Here is a 17,409-nt window from a genome sequence, read left to right on the forward strand (position 1 = left end):
TTACATCAGTGCAGTAAATAACAGCACAGAAACACAGAAAAACACAGTAAATAAATACAGAAAAGTACAGTAAAGACATGTGATTGAACGTTGTGCTCCTTTGCATCAACAGCAATAGTAAATAAACTACTATAGAGAAATTATTCTCACACACAATACGTAAGAATTTGTGTTTTGTTAAGTAAATGAACTTCAAGCATGTAAAACGTTTCAATCTCACAAATAAATTGTAACAACAGAAACCCACAAACACAATTTTAAAACTCGAAAATTCAGAGTTAGACCCAAAATCTTGAATCGTGTAAACAAAATCAAAACTGAAATCAAACGCTACTTTTTACAAGAACTAATGATGTGTGGTAATCTATTTGTCGCTTCTACAGACAGAGAGCAGAGTCTCCAGTCCCCAGCTGTCTGTCTATGAAGAGTGACCGGTCCAAAAGAGAACCTATATACTTCAGTAATGAACCTCGACCCTCAGACACAAAGTAAGAGTCTGTTTCTACTGTGAACTGACCGGAAGAGGATTCAGTTTTTATGCCATGTGATCATCTAAACCAGTGGTTCCCAACCTGGGGGGCACGCGCCCCCCTTGGGGGGGGCGCCAAAGATCGCAGGGAGGGCGCCAAACCTCAGATGATTTGAGGCCAAATATCACATTTAGACTTTTTATTTTATTTTATTTTTTTACATATAATTGTAACGCAATTTATAAAAAATAATTGATTAATTAATTTGAATAACAATTCAAGTTAGTGTATTAAAGGCATAAAAAGACAGAAATGTATAATTCTTTCTATAGAAATGTTTCTTCTGCGCGTAAAGTGTCCAAACCGGGCTTTTCTGGATAAGCGCATTTTTAAAACATAGTCATTGTCCATGCTGGTTTCAGTTGGATTATTTGTCACAGTTGCTCCGATCAGATCGGTCTCCTCCATTTTGTAGATTATTTATGACTTTTGAATCCACATAAACACATCGGCAAAGTCCGGCTTACTTTGAGCATGTGTTTTAGACAGTTTAATCCCTCTGTGAATTGTTTCCACTTCCGCCGTCCTTTAATTTCTTCATACAGCGGGAATCCAAATTAATTAATCCTGAGTCCAATAACCATCAAAGTCAATCCAATAGTGCTCCTTAATTACGCTTTCATCCTCCTCTTACAAAATATTTCACATTCATCCAGTTTGTGACTGTAGTTGTAGCATTTTGAGACTTTTAAACTTTAATTACCGCTGTTGTCATTTTTGGGAAAAAAGGTTGGGAACCACTGATCTAAAGTGTTCTCTAAATGATGACATTTTACAGAACAGAAACACAGTTTGGTCAATTACAGTAAATTCTAACATGTAAGATGTTTCACTGTTACAAATGAATTGTAATGACAGAAACCCTCAAGCATGACTTCGAAAACAGAAAGTTGGGAGCAAGTCCAAAAACCTTTAATCGGGTAAAAGGGCTGAAATCAAACGCTGTTTTTTATTACAAGAACTAATGATGTGTGTAACAAATGTCTTGTTTCCACAGACAGAGAGCAGAGTCTCCAGTCCCCAGCTGTCTGTCTATGAAGAGTGACCGGTCCAAAAGAGAACCTATATACTTCAGTAATGAACCTGGACCCTCTGACACAAAGTAAGAGTCTGTTTCTACTGTAAACTGACCCGACAAGGATTCATTTGCCTTCATTTGCCAACAGATAATATACACTGGTCTTTAATATTTACATCAGTGCAGTAAATGACAGCACAGAAACACAGTAAAACACAGTAAATAAATACAGAAAAGTACAGTAAACACGTGATTGAACGTTGTGCTCCTTTGCATCAACAGCAATAGTAAATAAACTACTATAGTGAAATCATTCTCACACCGGATACGTAAGAATTTGTGTTTTGTTAAGTAAATTAACTCTAAGCATGTAAAACTTTTCAATCTCATGAATAAATTGTAACAACAGAAACCCACAAACACAATTTTAAAACTCAGAATTTGACCAAAAATCTTGAATCGTTTAAACAAAATCAAAACTGAAATAAAATGCTACTTTTTACAAGAACTAGTAATGTGTGTTCCAATCAAATCAAGTTTTATTTATATAGCACATTTATAAACGATTTTTGGTCGAGCCAAAGTGCTGTACATATAATAAAATTAGCCTACAGTGGAGACACTTTACAGCAAATACAACAGCACAGATTGTTCAGAATATCAGTATGAGAAATAAAAACGACACCCTCTGTCCTTAGACCCTCTGTCCTTAGACCCTCACATCGTACAAGGAAAGACTTCCAGAGAAAAACCCACGGTTTAAGGGGAAAAAATGGGAGAAACCTCAGGGAGAGCAACAGGACGGACAGACGTGCAATAGATGCCGTGTGTAAATCGAAGAGATAATACATTTTACAGCATATAGACCGAATGTTAGGAAATGCCTGTGTCTGTAATAAGAAGATGAATCCACGAGGATGTCAGCTACAATCCTGTGGAAGCCATCAGGGAAGCAGCATGACGAGACCCAAGGCAGGACCGCAGAGACAGGTTCAGCCACGACCCGAACGTCCACCACTTAATCCAGAACTCAGGATAGAGGATCCAAGACACAGGACTACAGCAAGAGGATCAGCCTCGACTCCGGATCCCGGCGTAGATATAGATACAAAACAAGAAAAAAGATTTGGCTGGGTTAATCGGAACAAGAGAATACACAGACACAGACAGAGAGGGAAAAGGTCATTGGATCAAAGTTATTCTTGATAACCCTCTCGAAAGATCTCATGAACTTCCCCACTCAATCTATCAAGACCCGAGCAGTTCTATTAGAAGTCCAAGGTAAAGGCACAGGCCGGCGCATACCGCTCATGGAATCCCTCACCATATGAACTCTGACCCCTCAAGTGTACAAGTGAAGAGACACCATGTGTCAGCTCCTTTTTAGAATAGTATTTCTTCTCTTCTCAGAGAAACAAGGGTATGGACAGATTGCTTGTGTTTCCGCGAAAATACTTATGGCAAACGAGCATTGACCACATCGAGCTCTGTAGATTAGATAGTCACTTTTGAACGCTCTGTTCTCCACGTGCATCTCTATGTGCACGGTGCTGCAGCGAGTCTTTGAGCGAGATGCCCCGCCCCCAACACAGACGAGAGAGAGAGAGATCTCCGCACCAAACACGTTAGATGTCAATAGAGATGTATGCCACATCATACTTTGTTGGCATTATAGCTGAAAGGCCACTTTTTATTTTAGCTGCCGGTTGTGTTGAAAATGTGTCAATTCTATTGATTTTACGAGCAAACAATGTTTGTTCACAACTTCTTCCAAAGCTTCACGTGCGGGGGGTCCAATAGCGCTCCAACCCCCCAGGTTGGGAACCACTGGAATAATCAATTTCTTGCACAATCATATCCTGCATTATATTTGTTACTAGAAATGTATATTCTATCCATCCATCCATCTATCTATCCATCTATCTATCCATCCATCCATCCATCCATCCATCCATCTGTCTATCTGTCTATCTATCTACCTATCTATCCATCCATCCATCTATCTATCTATATATCTATCTATCTATCTTTCTATCTATCTGTAAAATGTATTATCTCTTTGATTTACACACGGCATCTATTGCACGTCTGTCCGTCCTGGGAGAGGGATCCCTCCTCTGTTGCTCTCCCTGAGGTTTCTCCCATTTTTTCCCCTTAAACTGTGAGTTTTCTCTGGAAGTCTTTCCTTGTACGATGTGAGGGTCTAAGGATAGAGGTGTCGTTTTCTCATACTGATATTCTGAACAATCTGTGCTGTTGTATTTGCTGTAAAGTGTCTCTACTGTAGGCGAGGGGGAGGAGAGGACAGCACGTGGGCGGCAAAAAGCGGGGAGAAAGGGGCGAGAGAAAGAAAACTGGAGGGGAGAGCGAGCGAGCCAGCCAGCCAGCGAGCCAGCGAGCGAGCGAGCGAGCGAGCGAGCGAGCCAGCGAGCCAGGCGAGCGAGCGAGCGAGCGAGCGAGCGAGCGAGCGAGCGAGCGAGCGAGAGAGCGAGCGAGCGAGCGAGCCAGCGAGCGAGCCAGCCAGCGAGGACAGCGAGCGAGCCAGCCAGCGAGCGAGCCAGCGAGAGAGCGAGGCGAGCGAAGCGAGCCAGGAGCGAGCGAGCGAGCGAGCGAGCGAGCGAGCGAGCGAGCGAGCGAGCGAGCGAGCGAGCCAGCCCAGCGAGACAGCGAGCGAGCCAGCGAGCGAGCGAGCGAGCGAGCGAGCGAGCGAGCTAGCGAGCGAGCGAGCGAGCGAGCGAGCGAGCGAGCGAGCGAGCGAGCGAGCGAGCGAGCGAGCGAGCGAGCGAGCCAGCGAGCCAGCCAGCGAGCCAGCCAGCGAGCGAGCGAGCGAGCGAGCGAGCGAGCGAGCGAGCGAGCGAGCGAGCGAGCGAGCGAGCGAGCGACCGAGCGAGGGAGCCAGCGAGCGAGCCAGCGAGCCAGCCAGCGAGCCAGCCAGCGAGCGAGCGAGCGAGCGAGCGAGCCAGCCAGCCAGCGAGCCAGCGAGCCAGCCAGCGAGCCAGCGAGCGAGCGAGCGAGCGAGCGAGCGAGCGAGCGAGCGAGCCAGCGAGCCAGCCAGCGAGCCAGCGAGCGAGCGAGCGAGCGAGCCAGCGAGCGAGCGAGCGAGCGAGCGAGCGAGCGACCGAGCGAGCGAGGGAGCCAGCGAGCGAGCCAGCGAGCCAGCCAAGCGAGCCAGCCAGCCAGCGAGCCAGCGAGCGAGCGAGCCAGCGAGCGAGCGAGCGAGCGAGGCAGCGAGCGAGCGAGCGAGCGAGCAGCGAGCGAGCGAGGCGAGCGAGCGAGCGAGGAGCGAGCGAGCGACCGAGCGAGCGACCCAGCGAGCCAGCCAGCGAGCGAGCGAGACAGCCAGCCCAGCCAGCGAGCGAGGAGCAGCGAGCGAGACAGCCAGAGAGCGAGCGAGCGAGCGACCGAGCGAGCGAGCGAGCCAGCCAGCGCGCGAGCGAGCCAGCGAGCGAGCGAGACAGCCAGCCAGCTATCTATTAGATACCAGCTATCGAACATCCATATATCTATCTATCTATCTACCCATCTATCCATCCATCTATCTATCTATACATCCATCCTTCTATCTATCTATCCATCTATCTATACATCCATATATCTATCTACCTATCTATCTATCCATCTATCCATCCATCCATCTATCTATCTATCTATCCATCTATCTATACATCCATATATCTATCTACCTATCTATCTATCCATCTATCCATCCATCCATCCATCTATCTATCTATCTATCTATCTATCTGATCTGGAGAGCATATCAACTGACTCTAGCGGACGGCGCATATGATTATACAATCAGACGACGTGCGTTAAAAAAATATGTATAGTTGACGGAGCATTTTTGCTTTACACGACACCGTTCAACATTTCATTCTGCTTCACTCTTTCACTAAAGATTTTGAAGACATCTGCGTTCTTGTGACTCGTAAATACTACGCTTCCTGTGTTTTGGTGCGGACTGCGTTCACACCAGCGATGAACCGCTCCAGAGTTCACGAGCAAGCGCTCCGAGACCGCCTGTTTTAGTGGACCAGAGTCCGTTTGTTTAGTTCACATCAGAGGTCTCGGACTGTGTTCACACCGACCCAAACAAACCGCACCAAGGGGTTAAACGCACCAGGGTTCGATTCAACCGGACAAAACCAGGCTGGCGTGAACGCGACCTAAGAGTCTGTTTCTCCTGTGATCAGACCTGAAGAGGATTTAGTTTGAATGCTATCTGACCATTTAAAATATAATTTTATAATTATACGAGTGAAGTAGATTACAGTACAGTAGAATACAGTAAACATCTACAGTAGAGTTCAGTAATGAAACACTGTAAAGCGCACACAGTATGTAACTGTCTTGTTCTTGTACTATGTGTACAATTAATACTCCAGACGACAACGTGCCAATACTCAGTATGTATTAATAAACCAGACAAACAGGCTTATGTCTTGAAGGAAGGTGAACTTCACACATTGTTTGAATGTCTGACTGTCTGTCTGGCTGATGACGCATATTGTTACTATGACATCACGTGGATCAATCATAAACAAGCATTGCTTATCCACATATTCTGTTTCCCACCCTGGTGATTGTTTGTCAGGTCATTATTGTCTGCACCAGGTGATGTCAGTATATGTAGGCCCAGCTATTCACCGTCTCGTTGCCAGATTGTCTTGTGTGTTGTGCCGAGCTCTCCAGCGTTTTCGTAAATCATGGTCCAGTTAAAGTAATAGTCATAGTCCACGTTCATAGTTATAGTAAGGTAAGATCAGGTAGTAGTTATTAAGTATTTTTCTAGTTATTGATCGGTAAGCTTCAGGTAGATATTTATTGTATGTCTTTTCTGGATCTGCTGATCCTGTGTTTTTGGAATCATAGCATTATTGTATCTTTTATCAGTAACTCAAGTAAAGACTCTTTTGTGCTTCAAAGCTGTGTCTGCATCTGTGCTTTTGGGTCCACACTTTGCACGCCTGTGACGCTGTTCTCCTTGGCATCATCAGCGGTAGTAAATAAACTGCAACAGTGAAATCATTCTCACACTCGACATGTAGGACTTTGTGTTTGGTTAAGTAAATTCACTTGGAACATGTAGAACTTTTCACTCTCAAAGAATTGCAACAACAGAAACCCAAAAACCCAATTGTTAAGACATAAAGTTTAGAGTAAAAACGAAAATCTTTAAAAGGGGAAAGAAAATCAAAACTGAAATCAAACGCTGCTTTTTACAAGAACTATTGATGTGTTTTAAACATTTGTTGTTTCCACAGACGGGGAGAAGAGTCTCCATTCTCCAGCTGTCTGTCTATGAAGAGTGACTGGTCCAAAGATGAACTTAGGTTCAGTAATGAACCTGGACCCCCAGACACAAAGTAAGAGTCTGTTTCTACTGTGAACTGACCTGACAAACATATATATATATATACTGTATACATCTATATATAGGCCATCTGATCATTTTACACTTTTCTTTAATAATTACATGAGTGCAGTAGCCCATAGTATAGAAATTCAGCAGAGCTCAGTATAGAATATCGGCACCTAGAGTTCTACAGTACTTCATATTGAATTTAAGTTAAACATGTATGTGTATCAACCTTGATGTTAGTTTGACTGTTAATGGAGCAGCCACAAAGTTAGCTAAGTCTCACTCCACTCAATCTAATCCCCATTCATTAACTAGCATTTTCAAAGTGATTTGCTTTCCATGTGGACAGACCTGACAAAGTGTTAACTGCTTTTACAAATTGGAATCATTATGGAGTTATTACATAAACCAGTTTAATTTAGCCGTAACAACTTGTGAGGTACAGTGAACATGCTGTAGGCGGATGATGTTACAGACAGAAGGGCGTTTTCTTTCATAATGATATGAATAACTAAATATCTACCACTTTGGAACAGTTATCAGGATGAAATATCATCTACAGATAAAGAACTTAAACAATCAGTCACCGTAATGTGCTCTAAAGGATGTGTTCATCTCCACAGAGGGAAGAGGAAAAGTCATGTTCCTGTGGAGGAGCAGCTGTCCAGCTGTGCTCTGTGTCAGGACCTCCTGAAGGATCCAGTCTCTACCAGCTGTGGACACTGGTTCTGCAGACAGTGCATCACCTCATACTGGGAGCAACAACCTCCATCAGGAGACTCCTCATGTCCCCAGTGTGGGAAAAGATCCAGAACCAGAGCTGGACTGCAGACAGCCAGTCAGACCAGAACAGTACAAAGTAAGTCTTAACCTCTGTCTCCTGGGGGGTATACTACGAATCTAGTTCAACCTCTCCTGGATATGTTTTGAGTTATCCGGTTGACTTAATCCAAAACGAAGCCGCTCTCGCTAAACTGTCCTACAACGCTGGCTATCAACTCGTTCGCTCAAGCCAGCCGTGTCCTATCTAGTTAGGTGCGCGTTCACATGAAAGGGGTGTATAATTCCCTCGAAGCACAGGCAGACACAAGTGGCTTTCTCATAACGGGTTTATTCCTCCGAATCCACCGTGAAAACTACACAAACAAACAGTATAAATGACAAACATAGTTTCGTGTTAGACACACAATAACATGCACAGCATGTGAGATAATAAACATAAACGTAATACAAACACAACAACATACCTCGTTGGGCTGCATGCTCTGTAAACAGAGGGAAGTATTCTTCAGTTCTCTTCACAACTTATATGTATAAGAATACAAAACTAACGGAGCTTTAAGTATCCGTGCATCTTACTCTGAGGGTGCTTCTCATGTTCTCGCTCTCTAACTCACGCGAGAACAGCATAACGAGACGTGAGCTTGGACTTCAAAATAAAAGACGAAATATTGCACGCATGAAACATTACAACAATAATTATTATTACACATTACAGTTAAATTATGAACATGTCAAGGCTGCACTTACACTCCCACCAAATCACACATTACTCGTGAGATTTCACACAAAAGATTATTGTACAAAGTACACGCTTTACACTTTGAAATAGACATTACCTGTAGATAACAACTTAACATGGAATCTCAGGCAACACATTAAACACCTTATTCTGCCTCAAGCAGAGTAACAACCTTGTGTACAGGTATTTCAAGGAACACAGTCCTAATTATGGGTTTACCCTTTTTGTCAAATGTGCTTTGGCTAACCAGTAATTTAAGTTTTCTGACCCTACTATCTGACCCTGGAAAGACTTCTTTAGTCTTCTTTCAAGACAATTTAGGCGGTGTACTGCACACGTCTTGTTGTCAGGTAACTTTGGTCTTTCCCCTTTAATGGTTGTACATTCATTGGTTCTTTGTTTCACACCTTGGTGTTCTTTGGCATGTCGTTTCAGTCTTGCAACTGCTCTTGACCAATCAGAGCATTTCTGTAAGCGATCCAATAATGACCCGTCTTCCTTGCGAAGTTCAGGATCATCCTTATTGATTTCTCCCACCTTGCATTCTCTTACAGGTAGGTCCTTTTGCCAAAGAAACTTTGGTCCTGTGAACCAGTTTGAAGTCTTCAGTTGCTCTGCAGTTAAACCTTGAGAGGCATGATCTGCTGGATTGTCTTTAACTTTGGTTCGGCTCACATAGTGTACTTCAGTTTTGAGACTGAGAGAAGGTTCTACACCTGGTGTCACTTGTCTTACTACTATGCGATGGCTAACGCCAATGGCGTCTCCATAATCTACACAGGGATTCATGTTTCCAACAATACTCCATCCAAGGTCTGTACGTTGTGCGTAAGGTTGATTTTCTTTGCCAGACACAACTTCTCTTGGAAGTAAAGCTTGTGAGCAGTTGTACCCTATGAGCAGACCCACTTCACAGTCTTGCAGAGGTGCAATCTCTCCTTGGAGGTGCTCTAGATGAGACCAAGCTTTTGCAGTTTCATCTGTTGGTATGTGAGTTCTATTGGCTGGAATGAAGTCACGTGTATAGACTGGTGGTAAGGGAATCTTTTTACCGGAGTAAAAGCCTCTGACTTGTAGGTTGTTCACTCTTTGAGCGCTTACAACTGTGGTTCTTGAGGTCATAGTAGATAGCTTGAGCTTGACTTGTTGTTTACTTGCTTCCAAAGCCTCAGCTACTTCACTTAGCACAAATGTTGTGTCACTTTGAGAATCCAACAGAGCGTATACAAGGATTTCTTCTGCTGGTTGACATGTGGATGAAAGCCAGACTGGAATTATAGCAGCTGTTTGCGTGTTACCTTCACCAAGTATTACTCTGTTGGAAATAGCCGCTGTGGTTCTTTCTTCTTGTTGTGTTGGTTGAGGTCTTTCTTTGTATCTTTCTTGATTTGTACGCTCTTCATGCAGACAGGTAGGATGTTGCTTCTTGCATACTTCACATACACTCCTACTGTGGCAGCTCCTTGACTGATGGCCAGTCTCGAGACATCCAAAGCATAGCTTCTGAGCTTGAATGTACTTGATTCTGTCTGGGACAGCTTGCTCCATGAACTTCCTGCAATTGTGCAAGGAATGCCAATTCTTCTTACACAGAATGTTAAGACGGTGTTTTCGTCTGAACTTGTGGTCAGTGTCTTTGCTGCAAAGCTTTGTTGTCTTTGAGATTTGGTGTTTTCAGCTTCACCTTGCTTCAGTGATTGCAATGATGTGACAGGGTTACAGGCAATCTTTGCTTCTCTTGTCAAAAACTTTACAAATTGGCTGAAGGAGGGAAATTGTTTACTGTCTTCTTGGACTTCAGTAACCTTCTGATTCCAGCTTGCAGTTAGCCAATCTGGTCATTTTGAAAGTATTTGCCTGTTTTCATTACAGTCATTCAAGATCTCTAATGCCTTGATATGGACCATGGCAGCCTCGCAACTACGGAGAAAGTCTGCAAAATCTCTGAGCTCAAAGCTGTCCTTAGATCCTATCTTGGGCCACGATTGAAGCTTGTCTCTATAGGCTTTTGCAATTGTAAATGGATTCCCATATCTCTCCTCCAAAATCTCCCATGCTGCAACATAGGCAGATTTGGTTCCGAGCAGGAAATAACCATCAAGTGCTTTCTTAGCTTGTCCACTAACATATCTCCTTAAGTAGTATATATTTTCTTTGTCTTGGATGTTCTTCTGGTCAATCAGTATTTCAAATGAAAGTTTCCAGTCATTGTATTTCAATGCATCCCCACTGAATACTGAGGGTTCAGGAACTGGAATTCTGTTGGCAGTTAAGGCACCAGCTAGCACCTTAACAAGCTCTGCTGTACTTTCACTTGAGGAAATAGTGACAACCTGTCGTTGAGGACTTGTGGGAACAGGCACTGGGTTACTTACCAGATCCCTCTCTAGCACGTCTTTCCATTATTCTTTAATGGACTCTTCTTGGTCATACACTTGCATTCTTGCTCGTGCTGCATTTAAATCTTTTACTGCTTCCAAATGCTGTATTTGTCTCCGTTTGTCATCCAGAGTCTGTTGTAGAGCTACATGCTCTTCTTCTAGACGAGCTTTAATTTTAGCTTCCTCTTCCTCGCTTTCTGAACGATGTCTTAACTCTTCTGATTCTCTTTTTGAACGATGTCTTAACTCTTCTGCTTCTCTTTCTAAACAACGCCTCATGGCTGCAGTCTCTTGATCAGCTATCTTTCTTTTAGCTTCTGCTTCCAGGCGCTGAATCTCCAAATGTTCTCTTTCTTGTTCTTGTAACACTTTCAGAACAGCTTGGCTTGCAGCAGCCTCAGCAGCAGCTTCTTGTCGCTTCACAGAAGACTGGTTCGATTGCTTGGAGTTGCTTTTCGAAGAAGAAGTGTAGGTGCTTGAGTCAAAGAGAGAACCTGCTTCAGGCCAATCTTTCTTTTCTCCTTCTGGAACCTTTCCATCCAGGAGACTTGAGGCTCTGATGATGACGAACTTAGAAATCTCTGCACACAGATCCACTCTTCGACGCGTGTCCTGGTCTGGAGTTGAGATTGTACGCAGATCCTCATAAACATGTTGGACATCTTCTGACAAACTTGTGACATCATGAATTATGTCATTAAGCAAATCTTCAGACAAAGACTCTGTTGTTTGAGATAATGGCCGCTTAGCTGTTTTCACTTGTGTTCTCCATTTCTCATAATTGTAGTTGAACTTTTGTAGGAGCGTTTTCATTTGTTCTTCTTGCATTTCTCTACCCTTTTCTGTAGGAGTTTTAGTTCTTTGACCTCTTCTTAGCTGCTGTGCTTCAGTGTTATCCACAGCTTCGTCTTGGGACTCTGCACTTTCCCTAACCTGCATTGTAGGCTCACTCGACATAGACATTAGTAATCACTACTTTAAAGTGACTCACTTTTATAAACAGCAAAATGCAGTTAAACCTTTTAATGAACTTTCAACACTTACTCAAATGTAAGTGTGACTTAAATGTACCCTATAAGACTTCAATAGAGGTAGAAATGCACTTAAAATAGAAAATGTGCAAAAACCAGCTTAATTGAACTTTACACCTTTCAAAATATACTCAAAAATAAGACTTCAGAACTTCAATGAAATAACTTTCACTTATTATTCCCAAAAACACACTTTGAATTAGAAATTGGAAATAAAAACACTTATGTTCCCTTTAACTTTACGCCTTAATTAACAAGCCTTAATAAAATGACATGAGCAAATAAGTCAAAACGCTAACCACACACGCTACTATAGTTGGCACTCACAGTAATAATGGTTTAGCAAACCTTTACAGAAGCCCTTTACTCAGATCACTATTGATTTCTTAGTGTCCAAGTTCTTTATGGCTCTGTCTTGAAGCGTTGCTCTTTTAAGAACTGCGCGCGTCGTCCACTTCTGTGTGTGCATGCGTAGTTTCTCCTCCTCCGGCGGCCATTTGAAGACAGCCTCGTGCTCAGTCCGTGATCCTCTGAAGTTGCCGCTTCGTCAATTAAGACACACTCGCGTCGATGGACAGTCGAGTTTTCACTGTAATTCCCTCGAAGCACAGGCAGACACAAGTGGCTTTCTCATAACGGGTTTATTCCTCCGAATCCACCGTGAAAACTACACAAACAAACAGTATAAATGACAAACATAGTTTCGTGTTAGACACACAATAACATGCACAGCATGTGAGATAATAAACATAAAAGTAATACAAACACAACAACATACCTCGTTGGGCTGCATGCTCTGTAAACAGAGGGAAGTATTCTTCAGTTCTCTTCACAACTTATATGTATAAGAATACAAAACTAACGGAGCTTTAAGTATCCGTGCATCTTACTCTGAGGGTGCTTCTCATGTTCTCGCTCTCTAACTCACGCGAGAACAGCATAACGAGACGTGAGCTTGGACTTCAAAATAAAAGACGAAATATTGCACGCATGAAACATTACAACAATAATTATTATTACACATTACAGTTAAATTATGAACATGTCAAGGCTGCACTTACAGGGTGGTATCTGGAGCCTTCGACCAATCACGTCATACTTCCTGAATGAAAAGTCAACTATAATATTAGACATATGAAGAAGTTAAACTTTAAACATCCATGACTTAAACACTTTATCCAGGATACAAGCCACATAGCTGCACCTGCAAGGTGAATACAGCTGGTAACAGAACAAGTGTTTGAATACATTAACAGGTTTATGATATCACTGCCCCGTCTAAGACACGATTTGACTTTAATTACATTTGACTCGAGTGTTTCGTCAACTTAATGTGTTGCTTAAAATAATACTTCTGCATACAGTATGTGACACTGTGAGTGTTGCACGGCCAGATACGGCTCAGCTGACTCAGATAAGGAGATATAGGATACATTATGATGTGATATGATGTGATATGAATGATAATGGGACACATCGACGTCTGCACTCACAGTGCCGCTGACTGTAGGCTACGTAATGTTACTTTGATCCGGTTACTTATGTTGTGGCAGATATTTAATTAAGCTTTCTTAACATAGCCTAATAGTATAATAGTTATAATAGTCAGATCGCTCTGAAGATGGGAGGTGATGTTCTATTCATTTTCACGTTCACAGTCGGTGATTTTGGCCGGCCGTCTTTCCTGCAACGGCAGTTTAAACTGTATTTCCTCCGCACACTGAGCTCTGATTGGTCAGCAGGCGTGGTGCTTTCGCTGAGTTGATCTCTTATCCTGGAACCTATCCGGCTTCGGAGCACAGGCTAGGTTCCAGGATAAGTCACCATGGAGATCTACCCCGCTAAAAAGTGAACCAGCTTCGTAGTACCGGAAATACCAGAAGTTATCTTGCTAAACGAAAATTCTGCTTCGTAGTATACCCCCCAGGGGCCTATACTACGAAGCTGGTTCAACCTAACCTGGATATGTTTGAGTTAGCCGGTTGGCCTAATCCAAAACATACGCGCTCTCGCTAAACTGTACTACGACGCTGGTTATCAAGTGGATCGCTCAAGCCAGCCGTGTCCTATCTAGTTAGGTGCGCGTTCACATGAGAGGGGTGGTATCTGGAGCATTCGACCAATCACAAACATGGAGAAGCGTATACTGACAGCGCAGCGTCATACTTCCTGAATGAAAAGTGAATTTTAATACTAGTCAAAAATGAAGAAGTTAAACTTTAAACATCCATGACTTAAACACTTTATCCAGGATAAAAGCCACATAGCTGCACCTGCAAGGTGAATACAGCTGGCAAAAGAAAAAGTGTTTGAATGCGTACATTAACAGGTTTATGATATCACTGCCCCGTCTAAAACACGATCTGACTTTAATTACATTTGTCTCGAGTGTTTCGTCAACTTAATGTGTTGCTTAAAATAATACTTCTGCATACAGTATGTGACACTGTGAGTGTTGCACGGCCCGATAGGGCTCAGCTGACTCAGATAAGAAAATATATGATACATTATGAAGTGATATGCCGCGGACTGTACTTAATGTTACTCTGATCCGGTTACTTATGTTGTGGTAGATATGTGGTAAGTGTTCTTAACGCTAATGTTATAATAGTCAGATTGCTCTGAAGATGGAGCTGATATTCTATTAATGTTCACGTTCACACAGTCGGTGATTTTTGCCGGCCGTCTTTCCTGCAACGGCAGCTTTTCTGTATTTCCTTTCTCCTGTAATATGACTTGATCGCTTTAAACTCCGCTCACTGAGCTCTGATTGGTCAGCAGGCGGTGCTTTCACTGAGTTGAGCTCTTAGCCTGCAACCTAACCCGGGCAGGTTAGCCGCACAGCATAAGTTACCATGGAGATCTAGCCTGCTAAAAAGAGAACCAGCTTCGTAGGACCGGAAAGCCGGAGTTTCCCCTGAATTTAGCCGCTAAGCGAAAATCCTGCTTCGTAGTATACCCCCCTGGTGTCTTCATGCCTGAAAACAGGATTCCTCCTGTTGTGTTGTACATAATATAAGTTCATTTAAAAAGATCATTATTCTCACGTTTCCTTCTCTTTCAGCAGAACGTGGTCTGCAGGAGGTTTTAGAGGAACATAGGCTCAGTCTGAGGGAGAGATGTGAACAAGTGACTGAAGGAACTAATGAAAGTGAAACCAGCCTCAACAGGATCTTCACTGAGCTCTACATCACACAAGGACAGAGTAAAGAGGTTAATACCCAACATGAGGTGAGGCAGCTTGAGGCAGCTTACAAGACAAATACCCTCCATTACACTCCAATCAAGTGCCAGGACATCTTTAAAGCCTCACCTGACCAACAGACTCACATCAGAGCGGTCCTGACTAACGGAGTCGCTGGAGTTGGAAAAACCTTCTCAGTGCAGAAGTTCACTCTGGACTGGGCCGAGGGTTTGGGAAACCAAGATGTCAGTCTGGTGATCCCGCTCTCCTTCAGGGAGCTGAACCTGATCAAAGGTGAGCAGTACAGTCTTCTCAGACTGCTCCATGATTTCCATCCAACCTTACAGGAGGTCACAGCAGAGCAGCTGGCTGTCTGCAAAGTGCTGTTCATCTTTGACGGCCTGGATGAAAGCAGACTTTCTCTGGACTTCAAAAACAATGAGGTTGTGTCTGATGTCTCTCAGCAGTCCTCAGTCGACGTGCTGCTGACTAACCTCATCAGGGGGAAGCTGCTTCCCTCGGCTCTCATCTGGATAACTTCCAGACCTGCAGCGGCCAATCAGATCCCTCCTGAGTGTGTCGACAGGGTAACAGAAGTACGAGGCTTCACTGACGTCCAGAAGGAGGTGTACTTCAGGAGGAGATCGAGTGATGAAGAATGGTCCAGCAGAATCATCTCTCACATCAAGAGCTCCAGGAGCCTCCACATCATGTGTCAGATCCCAGTCTTCTGCTGGATCACTGCTGCAGTTCTGGACCGCATGTTGACTACAGACCAGAGAGGAGAGCTGCCCAAGACCCTCACTGACATGTACTCACACTTCCTGCTGGTCCAGACCAAGAGGAAGAAGCAGAAGTACGAAGAGGGACATGAGACGAGTCCACAGCAGCTGACTGAGGCTGACAGGGAGCTTCTTCTGAAGCTGGGGAGGCTGGCGTTTGAACATCTGGAGAAAGGGGACATCATGTTCTACCAAGAAGACCTGGAGCGCTGTGGTCTTGACGTCACCGAGGCCTTGGTGCACTCAGGAGTTTGTACAGAGATCTTCAAAAGAGAGAGTGTGATCTTCAAGAAAACTGTCTACTGCTTTGTTCATCTGAGCATTCAGGAGTTTCTGGCTGCAGTCTACATGCTGCACTGTTACACCAACAGAGACACAGAGGTACTGAAATACTTCCTGCAGGGAGACTATAACAACATGTTTAGCAGTGATCAGGATTACCCATCCCTGGATGTCTTCCTGAAGAGCGCCATGATGAAATCACTCAAAAGTAAAAATGGCCACCTGGACCTGTTTGTCCGCTTCCTCCACGGCCTCTCTCTGGAGTCCAACCAGAGACTCTTAGGAGGCCTGCTGGGTTGCACAGACAAACGTCCAGCAATCATCCAGAGAGCCATCAGCAACCTGAAGGAGATGAGAAGTGATGAAGTCTCTCCCGAGAGGAGCCTCAACATCTTCCACTGTCTGACAGAGATGAACGACCACTCGGTACTTCAGGAGATCACAGAGTTCCTGACGTCAGAGAACAGATCAGAGAAGAGACTCTTTGTGGAACACTGCTCAGCTCTGGCCTACAGGCTGGAGATGTCAGAGGAGGTTCTGGATGAGTTGGAGAAGTACAAAACATCACAGGAGGGACGACGGAGACTGATTCCAGCTGAGAGGAACTGCAGGAAGGCTGTGTGAGTCCAGATGTGATTAACTTTATAGATTAGTGAAGATAAGGATTTCAGTTTTTCAAATAAACACTATTCAACTTTTAGCTGTTTCACATTCTGTGAGAGCAAAATTGAATTAATACAATTATTCTAATAATTTCAAAATGGTACAGTTTTTTCTTCTCTTCATTTTCCTTGTCAAAAACATATGAAGGATGTTTTATCAGAGCAACATGTGATCACAACATACAGAATAATTGTACATATGTCATAAAATTGAGTAAAGTTATTATGAAATGATTGCAGTTTCTTTATCGTTAAATTAGACACAGAGTAATATCTGATTTATGTTGACTCTAGTCTAGAAGGTAGCTAGCAAAGAGGTGACAGACATGGGATCAGATCACACTCAACCATCCACTGGTAATCAGATCATGATATTCAACATGTTTTGAAGTCAATATATTGTTTCCACTTTTTTTATATAAACAAATTCTGTAATATGTGTTATAACAGAATTCCTGACAGTGGATTCTTAGACTGGGAAGTCGTGGCCTCAGCTCTGAAGTCAGACCCCTCCAATCTGAGAGAGCTGGAGATGAGAGTCGGTCTGCAGGATTCAGAGGCGGCGGAGCAGCTGAGTTCTGGACTGAAGAGTCCAAACTGTAGACTGAAGGCTCTGAGGTCAGATCACTGGCTGCAGTTCATGTGGTTTTGTAAA

The 17,409-nt window shown here is 43.6% G+C and overlaps 1 protein-coding gene across 11 annotated transcripts in view; it reads left to right on the top strand.

Moving 5' to 3' along the window:
* Positions 1 to 17,409, top strand: part of LOC117556548 (NACHT, LRR and PYD domains-containing protein 12-like) — a 56,003-nt gene that overhangs the window by 17,620 nt on the left and 20,974 nt on the right. For 8 of the 11 annotated variants that reach the window (XM_034231911.1, XM_034231916.1, XM_034231910.1 and 5 more), the window contains 6 exons: positions 384 to 488; positions 1,528 to 1,632; positions 6,813 to 6,914; positions 7,534 to 7,769; positions 14,909 to 16,712; positions 17,205 to 17,372. In XM_034231911.1, coding sequence (XP_034087802.1) covers positions 384 to 488; positions 1,528 to 1,632; positions 6,813 to 6,914; positions 7,534 to 7,769; positions 14,909 to 16,712; positions 17,205 to 17,372 — 2,520 coding nt within the window. The remainder of the gene's footprint in view (positions 1 to 383; positions 489 to 1,527; positions 1,633 to 6,812; positions 6,915 to 7,533; positions 7,770 to 14,908; positions 16,713 to 17,204; positions 17,373 to 17,409) is intronic. The other 3 variants (XM_034231909.1, XM_034231915.1, XM_034231905.1) reach the window with 2 other exon arrangements.

This window comes from Gymnodraco acuticeps, unplaced genomic scaffold (genome assembly GCF_902827175.1).
Source record: "Gymnodraco acuticeps unplaced genomic scaffold, fGymAcu1.1, whole genome shotgun sequence".
In the NCBI taxonomy this organism is placed as follows: Eukaryota; Metazoa; Chordata; class Actinopteri; order Perciformes; family Bathydraconidae; genus Gymnodraco; species Gymnodraco acuticeps.